This window comes from Macaca thibetana, chromosome 1 (genome assembly GCF_024542745.1).
Source record: "Macaca thibetana thibetana isolate TM-01 chromosome 1, ASM2454274v1, whole genome shotgun sequence".
NCBI lineage: Eukaryota > Metazoa > Chordata > Mammalia > Primates > Cercopithecidae > Macaca > Macaca thibetana.
In genome coordinates this window covers 212,767,735-212,786,366 of record NC_065578.1, presented here as the reverse complement: position 1 = coordinate 212,786,366, position 18,632 = coordinate 212,767,735, and the positions used below count along the sequence as shown (strand labels likewise).

Below are 18,632 nucleotides of genomic sequence, written 5' to 3'. Positions count from 1 at the left end.
GAGCCGGCACCTTCGGACGCCCCTGTCCCACGTGACTGTCCCCTCCTCCCTCCTCCCAGTCGCGCGCACGGGCCGGGCGTCTCGACTCCCGCGCGCGCTCGGCTGGTCCCAGTCCCCGGGAGAAGAAGCGGAGGAGGGAGCGAGCCAGCGAGGCGGCCCAGGGGAGCGGGCGCGAGTGGCGGCTGCCGGAGCCGCCTGTGCACGGGCGGCGGCGAGGCGAGGGTGGCGGTCGCCTGAGCAGCGACAGCCGGGGCGGCGCGGAATCCGCATCCGCCGCGAGTGTGATGAAGCTGCCCTGCCTCGCTGCTCCGCTTGCCGCCAGCTGACACCGCCTGCACCCAGCCCGCCCGGGAGGGGAGACGCCGCGGGGCCGTGACCTTGGCGGAGGAGGTAAATAGGGGAGGCGGGCGGGGAGGAGGCAGCGCCACCCAGAGCCCTCCCGGCCCCCGGCCCGCACCCAGCCCTCGCTCTGCGCAGCGGGAGCGTCGGCTGGCGCAAGGCGGCCGCCCCCGGGAGCCCCGCGCCGGGGCTGTGTTACCGGCGCAGCGCGCACCCCGCGGTCCACGGTGCTGAAACTGCTGCCCGGCTCCGGCGGCCGCCGCGGCGCGGGGCACAGGCTCGCCTGCCATTTGCTGCTGCTGTGAGAGCGAGCAAGGGGAGCTGGGCTTGCCTGTTTTCTCCTCTTTGGCTGGTTGCTCTGGAGGCTTCTGCAGTTAGACTTTTACCCACAGTGACCCGGGTGAAATGGCCTGAAGGCTTGACCTCCCACTAGTTCTTGTTGCCGGGACATGTTCTGGTGTCTTCTTGCAAAAAAATTAGGCAGGGTTACCTCCGGACTTCCGAAGCCAAGTGGGGAGAAAGGAGAGCAGCCGGTGGCTGGCAGCGCAGGCAGGTGAAAGTAGGCGAAGCACATACTCTGGCTCTGTGTGGGAGACCCGGGGGAATAGAGAGGAAACCATGTGCTGGAGAATGACACCGGGAATGGGCCTCTCTGATGCGCTGCAGGTGGGGACACTAGACAGATACCTGGGAGAAAGTGTACTGCCCCGCCCCGCTCCCGCCCCCCAGGTGTTGCCTTTCCACCCTTTGGGGAAAACATCACTAAGTGCAGGTGCAAGTATTGGGAGAGAAGAGAACTCTGTCCTAGGGAAATGCTACCGATGAGTTTTTAGGGTGAGCATCAAACACTTCTCAAAATGAGTATCCAGAAAATGAAGTCAGCTCAAACGATAACCAAATGGCTATTTCTACCTGGAAGATTGTAATTTCTTATAATTCCTTGAGGGTATTATAGGTGTCAACTAATTTTTTAAAAAATCCATGTCCTGTGTCACTTTCTCCAGCCAGCCCCAGTTTGTAAGAACGCGCCATGTGGGGTGGGTGTTGTGAATGATGACGATGAATCAGGGGAGTCCCCTAAGCACCACCACTGGGATCTCACTGAAGTCTCTCTAACCCTTTGCAGGGCACACTGAGAATTCTCGTATCTGAGAGCGGACCAAGTTTTGAGCGACATGGCCCAGGGGAATAATTACGGGCAGACCAGCAACGGGGTGGCCGATGAATCACCTAACATGCTGGTGTACAGAAAGGTAAGAATGTCTTCAGTTTCTTGGAAAACGGGAAACTTCTGGCTTTCTCGATGTTTTTCCCCTTCTAGATCAGAGTATGTATCAACTTTGTGGCCTTGTGGATTCCCCAAATCATCAGTGATTACGTACTGTATACGTGAAAGTGATCTGACATTCTCCAGTGATGCATACGTGGAGAAACACGTTGAAGTAAATAAGGCCTCCTCCCATGTTCCCTGCTGGTTTTGCATAGATTATTCTGTCATGAGCAATAACAGCAAATTTGGGCATTCCAGATATTTTGGTTGTTATACACATGATTTAGTAGCATCCAGAATAATTTTAGAAGCTTTTTCTTATACTCACCTCTAAACATTTAGGTTATAATAATTGCGTAAGCGTATCACATTTTAGAAATAAAAATAGACCACTTTGCAGTTTTGTGGCAAGAGAGAGAATGTGTCTGTGTAAATGTATGTGGTTTAATAGTTTTGTTCTTGACTAGTCAATTCTAGTCTTTTTTTGTCTTAGCCTAAATTATTTTTTACTTTCTGTTACTTTTATGATTTGGGGTATTTATGTGTATTTATATTCTAATGCCATATACCTGTTAAATCATTAAATAATATTTATCTTGCAGAGTTGCTTTTTTTTTTTTTTTTTGGCCACAAATAGGTTTGGCAGCCTTATACGTTTAATAGCAATGCTACCGGCCACAAACTTTTAGACATGGAGCAACCATAATAAAGGTGCATTTAAATATTGCATGTGCTTTCGAGTGGTTGCTTAGGTAACTTCACTCTGGTTATCATCAACAATCTTACTAAAATTAAGGATGCAGTATTCTTCTGCACCAATCATTTTTATTGCATTTTATAAATGATTTTTTAAAGTATATTATCTGGAGTGCTTATTGGGCAATATTTCTTTGGTTAACACTCACATGGTAAAAAGGAAGTCATACTTTGAAACACCCCAAAATTGTTAAAGGTTTTAATTTGAGAGAAGCCCATTGAAGAGTTCAAGATGTTTGCATTTATCTCTTTTTCAGTAAGAGGATCAGAACTGATTATGAATAAAGATGAAAGACTGTGTCCTACTTTAACCTCCACTAAATCAAAACTTTTCATCCGTGTAGCCCAGAATCATTAAAAGGTAGTGATGAATATGTGTTTGAGGGAGTATTGCTATGGCTTTAACGGAAAGATGCGCAGGCGTCCTGGTACAATGCTAGCTGTTTTATTCTCTAGCGTTGGCAAACAGTACTATATTGTGTACTTATGAATGCATTTACATGTGTGTGAGATAAAACAGTATGATGGGAAAGAGAAATCAGAACCTAGTTGTCTATGTTAGTCTTAAAGCATTCCAAGTGCGTAAATCAGGAAAATAATCCACTTGAGTTTAAATTACTAGCATTGTATTTTTAAGTTAATTGAATTAACTGGATACTTGTCTATTCTATTTAGAGTTGGTTTTGAGAAGAAATATTTTGGGGGGAGTTGGGTGGTTTTAAATGTCATAATATTTTGTATTTTTGGTAAAACTCTGAATATTGTAATATGCAAGCTGTGAGAATTTTGAATTCTATCTTATGGGTGTATACAATGTGAAGAGTTAGACTTTTGGTTGGAAAAATATTGGTTGGAAAAATATAGTAGTAAGCTATTTCCGTTAGACTAAACAATTGTATTCCCTCTCTGTTTCCCTTTAAAAGATTAAGGACTGAGTAGATTGGACACCTAATATAGTTATCTTCATTAGAAATAAACTAAATATGCAGCAACCCGTGTGTGTCAGTCAGTTAGTTATTTTGAGAACAAATAAAATAAGAAGACAGGGCTTTTAGAAATAGTTATTTGACTGTTTAGTGTATCTGAGCCTCACATTGGTAATTTTGGGTTTATAATTAACTCTATACTGTGTTGTATAGCATCAAATCGCCATTGATTTTACTTTTAAGTTAACAGACTGTAATGATTTCAGGAAGAGAATGTACTACCTCATTTTTTAAAAGCATGATTATTTTGTTGATTAAGCTTAGAACTGCTTGTGCTACTCATTTTTCCCTTCTTTTATTAGCTCCTTGCTTAGGATTAGTGACCACATATAACTTACTTTGCAAAGAAAGATTTTCCTGATAAATCATTATTGGAAAAAATAACTCATTTCAGTAAATTTTACTCTTAATGCTTACCTATGGATTGTCTGTCTATTCTTGTATTCTCTGAGCATTTGTTTTTTGTTTTTCTTTGTTATAGAAATAATAATATATAAATAATATCAGATAATGTGTAAAGAGACACAGTGTCCTTGCTTGTCATTTGCTAGTTATCAGGTCAAACTGTCTATATCTGTGTGTAGACGTAGATCGGGGCATCACATATTTCATGTGTCCATTATGCTTCTATTTTTTCTGTCTTATATGGGCTTTCCATTCAATATCTTCTCAGTAGAGGCCAAATTTCAATGTGAAGAACAACAAAATAATTGGAGAGGGGTGTTGGTTGAATATGTGTGTTAGGATATTTCAACTGCTCCGCCTTCATAAAAGAATAAACACTAGATTACAATGCTTATTAGTCAGGAAGTCAATCAAAGACTTAGAAAAAAACTTCAGTTCCAATAGGACATTGCTTAGTAACAGTGGAGAGAAAGGATAGAGGAATTGCTGTTCTATCGACTCATGCCCATTTTCCCTTCTACTTCACTATTGAAGCATCATTCTTGAAAGTGGGTTCTGAACTGGGAGCATTCGTGGTGTTTTGCCTCCTCGTGACACCTCCTGTTTACTTATTGCTTACGACTCTGAGGATTTACAAACACTCAAGATATGTATGTGCTCTTTCCATTTTATCTCCATAGGCTATTGGTTTCCAAAGTGGAAAACACAGAAAAGCTGGGATGTGTAAATTTCTTGTGTTTGTTTGATCTCTCTCTCATTATTGCTATCCTCATACAAATTACAGGAGTTCCTCCAAATCACGGAAAAATTCCAGGGATCTGTTTTCCATGGAGAAGTTCATAGGAATCTTATGGAAAAAATGTACAGTGGATAAAACTCTGACTGTTAAGGTAGAGTGGATGTCACCCTATTGAAGGGCACAGGTGATGGTAATGCTGCTTCATGATCCGAATTAGGGTTGCTACTTGCAAGTCAGTCTTGGATGTTGGCTGGTAGGTTTTTGGCGTAATACAGGGAGTCTCAATAGAGTTCATCTGATGTCAGAGACACATTCTAAAAATCCATATAGCCAAAGTATTTGCCTTCTCAGTTCTATTTAGAGGGCTGTCTTTTCATAAGCAGGTGATTAAATTACAATGGTTATGTTGTTTTATGTACTTGAGGACGTCTCATTTAAAAGCACATAAAATCTTGTGGCTTGACTGCTTTTATTCCTGGCACTTTTTAGGCCTCCTTCAGACAGGCCCCTAACTAGATTACAACTAGAAGTCATCAACCGCCTTGGGAAAAAGAGACCCAACTAGCTCCAAGAGGTGCTGGATTCAGATCAGCTTCTTGAAGAATCTTTAGAAGTGATAAGTCAGAACTCAGTGTGATTTGGTGTTGATGGATCTTAAACAATACCCCCATTTTTGGTCAGCTTTGGACAAAACTCTCCTTTGTGGGGGCAGCACTGGCCATAAAGAACAACTGAGTACAGGGAGAGACACTCCAAATTTGGTGTCTGGCCAGCATGCTGTCCACTAGACAGTATACATCACTTTCAGTCCAGCAGCTGACATTCCTGCATTTGAAAAACAAAATTTCTAGGGCACCTTGAATCCAGAGCTTCAAACTGGCTGGATTGCTGGCTTCTCACTCGTAAGACTCCTCAAAATGCTTATTAATTTCTGATATTATTGCAGCAATCATTTATGCTCAAGCTGTCAGAAAAGAAAATGAAAATGTTTTCCTCATTCATTATCTTACTGCAGTAAACATGGTTTTGGAAATAGCAAACTTACCAAGTTCACTGTTCCTCCCCCATCTCCTTCTTCCCCTTACCTTTCTCCTACTCCCATTCTCTCCTCCATTCTCCTCTCCTGTCTCTTCATCCTTATATAGTCGCTTGCTTTGCATTTGTTTGTTTTCATTTTTTTCTTTTCAAACCTGACTTAAAGTTGAAGACATAATTTGCACTGTTTATTTAGTCATAAAGGAGGAAACAATGCCTTTTGGGGAAGAGAAGAGATGACAGCCTTGTTACCTGTGAAGCTCAGGTACCTGGATAAATCTTTCAAATATGGTATCATATGGTGGTAGTGGCAAAAGGTTATTATTTTAGGGTTAAGGTGGCTCCATTCTGTTTTTTTTTTTTTTTTAAAGTCAGGGTCTTGCTCTGTTGGCCAGGCTGGAGTGCAGTAGTGCAATCATAGTTCACTTTAACCTTGAACTCCTAGGCTCAAGCTATCTTCCCACCTCAGCCTCCTGAGTAGCTGGGACTACAGGTGGGTGCCATGATGCTTGGCTAATTTTTTTGTTTTTTTCTAGAGATGGGGTCTCACTATGCTGCCCAGGGTGGTCTTGAACTCTGGGGCTCAAGTGATCCTCCTCCCTCAGCCTCCTATACTGCTGAGATTACAGGCATGAGCCACAGCACCCAGCCGTGACTGCTCCATTCTTGAAGACCAAGGCGAGACCACTGGCTTTTCTTATATGAAGCCACAGTGAGAGCTATCACCCAACCAGGAAGAGTACTTAAATGCTGATTGACTTGACCTAAGCATTGTCTTTGAAAGCTACTTCTGAAGTCAGCCTGTTCTGTGAGAGGAGACATACTTGCCAGAAAGAGGAGTGACTTGATTTCTTCTTTGGAAGAGACTGGGCCACAGACATTAGTAGTCTCTCAGCGTTGAGCTAGCTGACATTTTCTACATTAACTCAGTGGATTTGTCAGTGCAGTACTGCCCATCTGGTCAACCCTGAGGGTGTCAATATTTCTCCCCTAAATCCCCGTTGTGAAAAATAATCTTCGACCTTTTTTTTTTTTTTTTTTGATGGGTTCTCATTATATTGGCCAGGTTGGTCTTCTTGAACTCTTGGGCTCAAGTGATCCTCCTGCTTTAGTCTTCTGAGTAGCTGGGATTATAGGCATGCACCACCATGCCTAAGTTGATCTTTAATATTTTTGAACCTTAGTAGTCTTAATCCGTCTGGGTTTACTACATGTTAGCAGAGTGAGGAATATGTACAAGGGACAACAAGACAAAGACCCCCTAGAAAAGGAAGGAATGTGTGTAAAAGATCATTGTGAAAGGCATGGTCCTTTTAAGCCCTCAGATTTCTAAATTAAGGGCTCAGATGGGAGGCAGGCACTGAGAGAAGTATCTTGCCATTTTTGAAAAAGTTTTAAAAGCAATGTCTTTTGTAAATCAGATTATTTGAAAGAAACTTTCTGGACCAAGGGATGTTGTCTACCCTAAACATATTCAGACCTGTTTTTTCCTCAGTGATACTAATACTGACGTGTGCCCTGAGATAAGATAGGACCATCATTGATATTTCCATGATGATATTTCTTGATGAGAAGTAGATAGAAGGATTTTATGAGTAATAATTTAATGATGCATTTTGCATAATAATTGAGTTTAGAGCCGGAGAGTCTTCCAGGGTTGAGCTCTTTCCTCACCAGTTGTTGTTTGTCAGTGCTATTTGTGGGATTACGATAAGGATTTGTGGCCTGAATTTTATTTCTTTTGTTTCCCACTTCCAATCTCCCTGAATCTAATTGATCAGAGGAAAGTGCGAATGTGCAGAAGAGAAGTCCTCGAGGGATTTTATTACCTTCTAATAGCCTCTGTGGTTCTAGTGAGTGATGGAAAGCGGAGTATTTTTAGGAAGTGTGGGTGACAGAATGTGATCACTGGGGAGAATGTGGAAATATTTTGAATTTGGACAGTTTAGTGACTTTAATGTTAAGTCTCTTTGAAAACAGGATTGTGGAAAACAAGCAGCACAAATAATTGGCCCTCGCTTTCCACTTCATGACAGTGATAAGGAGGCTTATGGATATGAGGGTTATGCAGGCTTCTATCCTACTAAATATCAACCTAATTATAAAATGATTGTAAATGATAGAGTGGGTGCCCAGTTCCTTAGGAAACAAAGGCCTGCTTCTTTCTGCCATTTGCCCACAGCAATGCAAATGTAACTGGGCTTCTTTTTAACGCCCTTTTGTCTTGTGTCTAATTAACAAAAGTCTCAGGACCTTGGAACACTAACAGACAATCGTGAACTCAATTCTAGCTCCATTGAAATTGCCATCTGGTCTCGACTAGAAAATATTTTGGCCGAGTGGCCTATCTAGAAAGATAAATTGTTTTTTTGTCTTCTGGAAAAATATATAAGAAATGGCAATTTTATGAAATTAGTTGGGTTCCCAAAAAGTTTGAGAGCCTTCTTATCTCTGAGCCTTTCTGGTGATTAACAAGTAGAAGTTTTCTTAAGGAGACAATGGGTGGAAATGGAGGAAGCATGTGTGCTAGAATTGGGAAGTCTTGGTTTTAAATCTCAGCTCTGCCACTGTTTCGTTGTGTGGCTGTGGTTTGGCGACCTAACTCCTTTCTCTGCAGTTTTTTTAAATCTATAAAGTGATGAAACATAAAAAATGTTTTAATCTTTTCTTCATAGGGCTGTTTGATGCTCAAATGGGATAGCCTGGGGAAAGTGTCTTGCATAGAACCTAATCTATATTAGGTTTCCAATAAATGACTGCTGGTATAATTAATATTATTATTATCATTATTATCTTATTACTATTATATAACAAAAATTGTTAAACATCAGGTACTTGCCAGGTGTGGTACCATATGCTACCATATTTTTTGATAATGAAAGAAAAGTGAATGTTTTCACTACCTCCAGTCATTTTTTTTCTGGTGGAATAAAGAGGGAGATTCTGTAGGATGCGTTGGTAATACCATTTTTATGATACTTACAATGTCTTGTCTTATATTGTTTAGTCCTATGTAGCTAGCTTCCTCTACTCATTAATGGGAAAGTCTTTGGAGTCTTGTCTTATATATCTTGGAAGTCTGCACAGTTCCTTGGATATTATGCAAGCTATATAAAGCCTTAGAATCCGGGAATTTCAGAGGTGAAAGGAAACTCAGAGTTTATCTACTTTTTCATTTTGCAGATTATGAAATTTAGGATCAGAGAAGTAACACGATTTGCCTGAAGTCACACAGCTTGAATTCAGGTCTTTATGTATTTATCTTTCTGTGGCCTCTCTTTCTTTCTCTGTCAATAAATTCACTAAGACTTTGTGTTTGTAATTTAGTGTCAGTAAATAATCAGCATCCTGGTTGCTTCACGGACATCGTGGATTATACCAGGATGTCTAGTCAACCACTCTAAATAGATTAGATGCTTTTGTCCTCTGACCTGTAGTTTAGCTCTTGGAACCCAGGAATGATAAGATTGGGAACTTAGTCTGACCTATTCTGGTGGTCATTCTGTTCATATCTGATCTTAGATGGAAGTCCTAGATTTGATGCCCTATGGCGATGCAGTCCAATAGAACTTTCTATCATGACAGAAATGTTCTATGTGCGCACTGCCTAATATAATAGCCACCCGCCACGTGAGGTAACTGAACACCTGAAATGTGGTGAGTGTTATTGAGGACCTGGATTTTAAATTATATTTACTTTTAGTTAATTCAAATCTAACTGTAAATAGTCTTGGTGGCTAGTGGCCATTGGATTGGACAGCACAGTGATAGGAAGTAAAGGAGTTTGAACAAATAGCATCAAGTCCAAGAAAAGAGACAAAAAAAATATGCTATACTTAGCTTAAAAATTGCATACAGTGCTTAAAACAAAGTAGAGCTCAACAAATGATTTTTTTTTCCGAGAGAATACAACAAAAGTTTTAAAGGAAGACCACAGACCATGGCCTCGTAAGGAAATGGTAGATATCATGGTAAATGACACTGAATATTTACTTGGTTTATGACTTTTTTTCTCTTTTTTTGAAACTTTCAGTGGTCTGAAGTGAGTGGCTCTCCTAACATCAGATGACATAGGTTGTCTTTCAGTAAGACAAAGGCCTGCATGTACCATGAATGTACTGTGCAGGGTGTTTATGGGGCCTCAGATGATTTGCTGATGTTGAAAGTATTTCAATTCATCTCTATTTCATAGCATCTCAGAGATGTATCACAGCCACTCCAATTCCTAACAAGACTGAGCAAAAACCGGAAGCTTCTGGGTAAAAGGGATTTAAAGTGTTTAGAACTCTTTCTGAGAATTTTAAATTGAGGTATAAAAGGAATCTATTTTTTATAAGCTCCCTTCTGTTACCTATGTATCTGAACTTCTAAAGGAGGACGATAGCCCATGCGGAGGTAGTAGTCATGAAGGGTCAAAGGACTCCGAGTCAGAAGAGCTGGATGTGAATTCTGACCCCACCCCTGAGTAGCTACGTAAGCCTGGGCATGTGTCTCAACCTCCCTAAGTGTCCTTGCAAAAGCCATCTTTGCAAAATGCTTCCTGACCAAGTCTTCCTCTGCTTGCTGTGTGTCCCCATGGCTGTAGGTCATTTAGAAGCCCAGCTGACATGATTTCCCCCATTTACTCATTGCTAGAAGATGTCAAGAACAATACAAATCTACATGACCTTCATTGTCCACAAAAGCTCTCCATGTCAGCCAAACTGGTTTCGTAGAAATTTTTTCCTCTAGTACAGAAATCTGTGGACATTTTTCGTTGTTAATACTTAAGACGCTGTACACCAAAGGATTTTGAAGAAATTGGATACCATATAGACAGAACAGATTCATACTAATATGGCTATTAACACGTAATTAATATTATTACAATGTTTTTTCTCTTCGAACTTTTCTAGGTGCATTTGCTCTGGAAATCAATGTCATTTGTCACTGGTTCTACATTTTATATTTGATATTTTGTTTTTAGGCTTTTGATTGATTGTTAATTATTGAGTGTTTACTTACCATGTGCCAGGTCCATTTTGTATATGACTTGTTTTCTTTAAAATAATCTTCCACATTGGTTATTAGTATTCTATTTTTCTAAAAAAAAAAAAAAAAAAAAAGCTGAAAACCAACTTATGCAGACTGAATGACTTCCCAAGATTAGTGGGAGAACTGTCGAGCTATATGAGGCTGGAAACACCTGTTTTTCACTGCAGTGTCTCAGGACCCAGAACAATGGCACAAAATAGGTGTCCTCAAATATTGGTTGCATAGATGCATGAATGAATGAATAAAATAGTGAATGAATGCCTGGTCCAAAGTTCCTACTCTTGCCTCTTTACTGTGTTGCTCTCTAGATAAATGAGTGAATGGACAGGACATTCAGAATTGAAGTCCATTCATTACATATGCATTTGGCCTTGGCTGTGTATGGGGTAGCTATGTATATGGTAAGCACTGATGATAGAGTTTCGGACGGTGCAGACAGGTCTGAGCCATCACGGGGCTTAGTTTACCATGGCAAACACAGATGTCAAGCAACTCATCACAGGGTGATTAATGCCATGAAAGAGGAAGAACTGACTGATATAAGTTATTTATTTTTGGTTTTCTGGTTTCTAAAATAAATATTACGTTAACCTCCATTTTCTGTTGGCAGTTCTTTTTTTATCACATTTTATTTTTATTGCTCTCTGATAGCACATAATGTAATAGAAACACATATTTTAAGTATGTTTTACATTTGTATTCAAACTCTGCAAGTTGAAAAATAGAAACATTTAAGTATTTATTTTCTTTTATTTTTGAGATGGAGTCTCGCTCCGTTGCCAGGCTGGAGTGCAGTGGCACGATCTCGGCTCATTGCAATCTCTGCCTCCTGGGTTCAAGTGATTCTCCTGCCTCAGCCTCCCAAGTAGCTGGGGTTACAGGCGTGCACCACCATGCCTGGCTAATTTTTTATATTTTAGTAGATACGGGGTTTCACCATGTTGGCCAGGATGGTCTTGATCTCCTGACCTTGTAATCTGCCCACCTCGGCCTCCCAAAGTGCTGGGATTACAGGTGTGAGTCGACGTGCCTGGCCTTAAGTATTAAATTTTTTATTGTCATTTGTTGCTTCTTTGATTTGGAAATTGGAATTTGGAATTTTTTCTTCCCCAAGATGCCATGCCAGGCCTTGCAGTTTATATTTCATTAGTCTCTAATTCAATTTATCTTTTAAGTAGGAGCAATATTCATTTTACTCACTTTTATAATAGAAAAATAGGCATTAAGAAATGTAGGTATTTCCGGATAAATATACAATCATTAATATTTTTGTTTGTACCTTTATAAAAACTCTTCTCACGGAATTCTGGTATTCCACCTTCATGATTATACTTTAGTTTTCAATACAGTATCATGGCGTAGTTCACTGTCTACCTTTTTAAACTTTTATTTTAGGTTCTGGGGCACATGTGCAGGTTTGATATATAGGTAAACCCATGTCATGGGGGTTTGTTGTACAGATTATTTCATCACTCAGTTATTAAGCATAGTTATAACCCAATAGTTACTTTGCCTGATCCTCTCCTCTCTCCCATCCTCCACCCTCCGATCGGCCTCAGTGTGTGTTGTTCCCTTCTATGTGTCCATGTGTTCTCATCATTGAACTCCCACTTACAAGTAAGAATATACACTGTTTGGTTTTCTGTTGCTGCATTAGTGTGCTGAGGATAATGGCTTCCAGCTACTTCCATGTTCCCACAAAAGACATGATCTTGTTCTTTGTTGTGGCTGCATAGTATTCCATGGTATGTATATACCACATTTTTCTTTATCCAATCTGTTATTAATGGGCATTTAGGTTAATTCCGTGTCTTTGTTATTGTGAACAGTGCTGCAGTGAACATTCGCATGAATGCGTCTTTATAATAGAATAATTTATATTCCTCTGGGTATCTGAGTACGTAGCACAGTACCCAAGGTTTAACAGCCTCTGACACTTAGCAGGTGCTTAGTGAATGAACTAAATTGAGCTAAGCTCATGTTGAAACTCCTCAGGGATTTACTGTGACAGATGAGGCAAAGGTATTGATCATATCCCTTAAAAAACAAAATATCTCTTTTCATGGGTTCTCAATCAGGCTTTTCTAATTCTGACAACTCAGGATTGTTGAGGCTATCTAAACTGGCTAGCAAGAAAGAAGAAAAAAATACCCTTGTAATTCAAGAAATGTACTTGTTAAGCTGAAGGGCTTGTAGCCAGACTGTCTGGATTAAAATGCACTTAACATGAATCCAGTTACTTTACCTCTTTGAGTCTGAGTTTCCACATCTGTAAAATGGGATATTGTTAGTATTACGTGAACAGTGCATGTAAAGCTTGTATAAGTAACATTTCTTCAGCGTCTGTTAACTGTTCATTATAATTGTCCAGAAAAGGGACATGGATTTCCCTACAAATGGAAGTGATGACATCTAAGGAATATTTTCTTTTAAAAAGTTTCTTCATCTTATTTTAGAATTTGCTGCTCTCCAGTGGCTTGATATTTTGTTCAAAACCGTTTTATATGGTAAATATAAAGCAGTATTTAAAATTTTTCATTGTGACATAGTTCAAACAAATACAAGAGTGGAGAAAAGAATATAAAGAACTTCCATACATCTATCACATGGTGTCAACAATGATTCACCACAAGTAAATCTTGTTTCATTTCTGTTTTCCCACTTCCTCTATGCCCCAGTTGATTATTTTGAAGCAAATGCCATATATCATTTAGGATATAAATTTTTTTAGTATGTACGTAAGGCACTTTTAAAGAAGATAAAGTTATATAAAAAGGTAAATAAAAATACTCTATGATTTGTCTTGGGTCCTTAGGTTAGTGACACATCTTACTCAATGTGCTTTAATTTTTTTTCATATTTACACAAAGAAGTCTGTTGTTCTTTACTTTTTCTTTTTTTGTTTTTCTATTGTGGTAAAAATATATATCATAAGACGTACCATTTTAGCTATATTTAAGTGCACAGTTCAATGACATTAAGTACACTTCACATTCTTGTGCGACCATTATCATCATCGATCTCCAGAACTTAATCTTCCCAATCTGAAACTCCGTACCTGTTGGACAGTAATTTCCCATTCCCCTACCATCCTCATTGCAATCACCATTTGACTTTCTGTCCCTATGAATTAAACTGCTCTAGGTACCTCATATAAGCAGAAATATGCAGTATTTCTTCTTTTATTCTGGCTTATTTCCCTAGCATAACATCCTCAAGGTTCATCCATGTTGTAACATGTGCCAGAATTTTTTCCTTTTTAAAGGCTGAATAATATTCCTTTGAATGTATTTACTGCATTTTGTTTATTCATTTAACAACGGGCAGTTGGGATACTTCTACCCTTGACTATTGTATATAATAGTGCAGTGAATATGGATATACAAATATCTGTGTTGAGTCTCTGCTGTTGGTTCTTTTGGTGTACACCCAAAAGTGGGATTGCTGGATCACCTGGTAATTGTACTTTTAATTTTTATTTATTTTATTTTATTTTATTTATTTACTTTTTTGAGACAGAGTCTCGCTCTGTAGCCCAGGCTGGAGTGCAGTGGCGCGGTCTTGGCTCACTGCAAGCTCCGCCTCCCAGGTTCATGCCATTCTCCTGCCTCAGCCTCCCGAGTAGCTGGGACTGCAGGCGCCTGCCACCACGCCCAGCTAATTTTTTATATTTTTAATAGAGATGGGGTTTCACTGTGTTAGCCAGGATGGTCTCGATCTCCTGACCTTGTGATCCGCTTGCCTTGGCCTCCCAAAGTGCTGGGATTGCAGGCATGAGCCACCGCGCCCAGCTTGTACTTTTAATTTTTTGAGGAACTGCCATACCGTGTTCTCCAGTGGCTGCACTGTTTGACATCTCCACCAGCAGTACACAGAGGTTCTGATTTCTCCACATGCTCACCAACACTTGCTATTTTCTGCTTCTTTGGTAATAGTCATCCTAATGGATGTGAAGTGGTATCTCATTGTGATTTTGATTCACATTTCCCTAATGATGGAGCATTTTTTCAAGTGCTCATTGGCATTTATATATATTCTTTGGACAATCTATCAACTTTTAAAGGCAGGTCGGATTGTCTGCAGTTAGGAAGGGCTTTGGTCTATGGACCGTACAACCACTAAGATTTCTGTCTATCCAAAACTCTGTTGACATTTTTGTTGAAATTTCTGAGCTAGCTTTTTGATCATGGGGAGGTCTTTAAAGTCTTTGTAAATTTTGTAATTGCTTTTTACATTTGCTTATTAGCTCACTATCCACTGAGGAAAGATGAACTCAGCTCCAAAGGCTGATATGCAATTTCATTAGCAATTGAAATAATCTCATGGAGGTTTTTTCCCTTCTTGCAGCACCCATTTGACCTTATCAGGGTAACTAATGTTACTCTCATTTACTGAGATCTCCTTCATTGCCACTGGACATTAAAATAACATGTGCTAAATCTCTGGCTAGGGATAATATTTTTAGCTGCTGGTGTGCTGATGGGCCTAATATTTTCCTATTCCTGCTTTTATAGTGAGATTTTTATATTTCCTCTTTCCCATTGGACTGTTATTTCTAGCTGACTAATATCCAGGTAGTATAAGAATTGAAGAGTACCAGAGACCAGGTGTGGTGGCTTATACCTGTAATCCCAGCACTTTGGAAGGCTGGGGCGGGCAGATCACTTGAGGTCAGGAGTTTGAGACCAGCCTGGCCAACATGGTGAAGCCACATCTTTACAAAAAATACAAAATTGGACGGGCGTGGTGGTACGTGCCTGTAATTTCAGCTACTCGGGAGGGTTCTGAAGCAGAAGAATTGCTTGAACCCGGGTGGTGGAAGTTGCAGTGAGCTGAGATTGCACCACTGCATTCTAGCCTGGGTGACAGAGTGAGACCCTGTCTCAAGAAAAACAAACAAACAAACAAACAAAGAGTTGAAGAGTATCTACTTGTACCTGTGTGGATTTGAATATTTGAATCCAGGCTCTCTCACTAACCAGCTGTATGAATTGGTCAAGTTACTAAACCTCTTCAAGGCTCACTTTCCCTATTTGCAAACTGGGATAATAACAGTACCTGCCTTAGAGTTACTATGGTGATTAAATGAGCAAAGGCTTAGTACAGGACCTGGCACACAATAAATACACAGTGTTAGCCATTGTTACTGGGTTTGTCTGTTTCCCTGTCTTCCTCTCTTTCTCTCTCTTTCCCTTTCTCCTTCCTTCCCTTTTACTTCCTTTCTTCCTTCCTTTTCCATCTTCTCCTTCCCCTTTTCCACCATTTTCAGTCTTAATAGTTTAAAGGACAAGAAGCAGGTAAACTCCGTATAGCTTTTTACACTGAACATTTTAGTTTTAGTAAATATGACAAATTATGTTTTTCATTTTACCAAGTATTTTACATCTATGTATATATATATTCCCATTTATATATGAAAACCTGTGGACTTGTTATTAATTATTTTCACTTTACAGATGACTTTTATGGAGGCTCAGTGACTTTTCCACAACATACCGAGTAAGTTGCAGACCTGGGACTCACATTGTTCAAGATAATCTTGGACAAGTCAGTTTCTCTCTCTCTCAGCCTCCATGGGAAGTAGGGATCATACTTTCTGCTTCACAATGATGTTGTCAGGATTAAATTCGATGACAGAAGAAACCAAACCGTTTCTACCATTTCGTGATTGTGTAACTGGGGTGGAATACCTCCATGAGCTTTTGCGTTTTAATATGGAAAATCAGGATCGCATAAAAATAGGGCTTGATGTCCTCCAGATGATGGTTAAATTTGAATACAGTTTCTCCTGCTGAATAATGTGCCTAGAGGGTGCCCCCCATTTCAGAGACCTTCGTGGCAGTCCCAGTCCTGTAAGAGGATTTCCAGCTCCGTGCTAAAATAGCCTCTTTGCCTTTCGTTCTCTTTGCGTGTAACCCCTTCTGTCACTAGTGCTTTTGCTCTTGGCTTCATCTCTCTCTCCTTTACTTTCTTACTTCTATTTTCCTCCAAATTCAGCCTCTACTTCTCTGAGTCACTATCTACTGTTTTCTTTTTCTTCTAATTTATTTTTCTTTTATCTTCTTTCCATTTGAATGTTTCTCTTACCTTTTGCTTATTCTTATCTTTCCATCCTTAGCTTTCAGGGTTTTAGTTTGAATGAAACCTCAATAATTGACCCTTTTGGGTGATGATAGTGATGAAGCTTAATTAAGAAAAATATTACAATAAGAGTACAGTGAAAATAAATTCGGTTTTAGTTGTTTTAGATCTATGAAATAACTGCTTTTGGAGTTTTCGGATGGGGGAAGCTACCCATAGCTCCTGAAGAATCTTATAAATGCTTTAAGGAATATCCCAGATGCTCTCAGAATTATTTTAGTATTTTTTTCTTTCTTTGGCTTTGTTTAGTCTCCCCATCCTTTTATTCCCAATGCACTTAAGTTTGGACAGCATTAGTGACTACACAGCATTCCCTCTCTTCTGAGGATAAGAAGAGAGATGTATTTGATTATAACCAGAAAAGTTATCATTCACTTAGTTTTGTGTGAAAAGATGATTTCAACTAGCTCTCTCCTTTCACCTGAAATCTTAGGCAGTTATGCATTCTTTTCATCATATTTCTTTTAATCGATGTGGTGTGGCTTAGTGTTAAGTTTTAGTACAGATCATTAGGGATGGAAATTTGAATGGATTCCAACAAGCGCAGTTTATCTGTTGGAACTAGGTTCTAACTCTCCTCATTAACTAGACTTATCTACATCCTTAAAACACATGTGATGGTCTTGCCCTGAAAGTTTATTAGAAGCAAATTAATTTACTTGCTCTGTATTGATTTGACTCAAAGCTCACTGTCAATTTATAAAGCTGTGATAAACCTTTCAGTCCTTGGTATTTTCCCTCTTTTTCTGTGGTGATGGCACTCGCCATTTATCTAGGCACGTGGCCATCAGAATAAAGATTATATCTCCTAGGCTCCTACACAGCGAGGCATGGCAAGATGGTATATTCCAGCCAATGGGATGTGAACAGCTGGAATGCAATATTCAGAAAGTGCTCTTAAAAAAAAGGCATGCACCTTTCTTTTTTTTTTTTTTTTTTCTTTTGTATTTTTTGCTGGCTAGAATGCAATCATCTTGGCCAGGATATAAAAGCTGAGAGTTTACGATGGTAGAACAACAATGGTCCCTGATGATTACAGGGTCACCATACCTGACCTGCCTACATCAACTTCTTTGCTACAGAAAAATTGCTTATATTTTCTTTAAGATATTACAATCTGTGTTTTCTGTCACTTGCATCCAAAACGAATTTTAACCAGTTCAGCATCCATATCCAGTGCCTTTTAAGAGCAATCTATTTGCTCTCTAGAAATAAATTTCCTTTAACAACTGAAAAGTATTTATTGCATCATGGGTTTTCATGTTTCCTTTAAACAACTTAACAGCGAGACTCTGACTTTGATTAATTATGCATATGGTTCAATTTAATGTAGCAAACATTTATCGAATAATTATTGTATGCAAGGCCTATTCACAGTAGCAAAGACATGGAATCAACCCAAATGCCCATCAGTGATAGACTGGATAAAGAAAATGTGGTATGTATACACCATGGAATACTACGCAGCCTTCAAAATGAATGAGATCATGTCCTTTGCAGGGGCATGGACAGAGCTGGAAGCCATCAATCTCAGCAAACTAACACAGGAACAGAAAACTAAACACTGCATGTTCTCACTTATAAGTGGGACTGAACAATGAGAACACATGGACACAGGGAGGGGAACAACACACACTGGGGCCTGTTGGGGTTGGGGGAGAGAGGGCATCAGGATAAATAGCTAATGCACACTGGGCTTAATACCTAGGTGATGGGTTGATAGGTGCAGCAAACCACCGTGGCACACATTCACCTGGGTAACAAATCTGCGCGTCCTACATGTGTATCCCAGAACTTAAAAAAAATTATTATGTGCAAGGCAATTTACTAAAAGCAACTGGGGATAAAGAATCAGTGATGATGATAATATATTCTTTATCAGAGTACTGCACAATCTCGAGATTGAAGGACAAACAGATTTACAAGT

General features: G+C 39.7%; 1 protein-coding gene across 3 annotated transcripts in view; it reads left to right on the top strand.

The window, feature by feature from the left end:
• Nucleotides 1-260: 260 nt before the first annotated feature.
• Nucleotides 261-18,632, top strand: part of RGS7 (regulator of G protein signaling 7) — a 569,955-nt gene continuing 551,583 nt past the window's right edge. For all 3 annotated transcript variants that reach the window (XM_050770857.1, XM_050770848.1, XM_050770873.1), the window contains exons 1-2: nt 261-390; nt 1,466-1,592. In XM_050770857.1, coding sequence (XP_050626814.1) covers nt 1,515-1,592 — 78 coding nt within the window. In that variant the 5' untranslated portion in view covers nt 261-390; nt 1,466-1,514. The remainder of the gene's footprint in view (nt 391-1,465; nt 1,593-18,632) is intronic.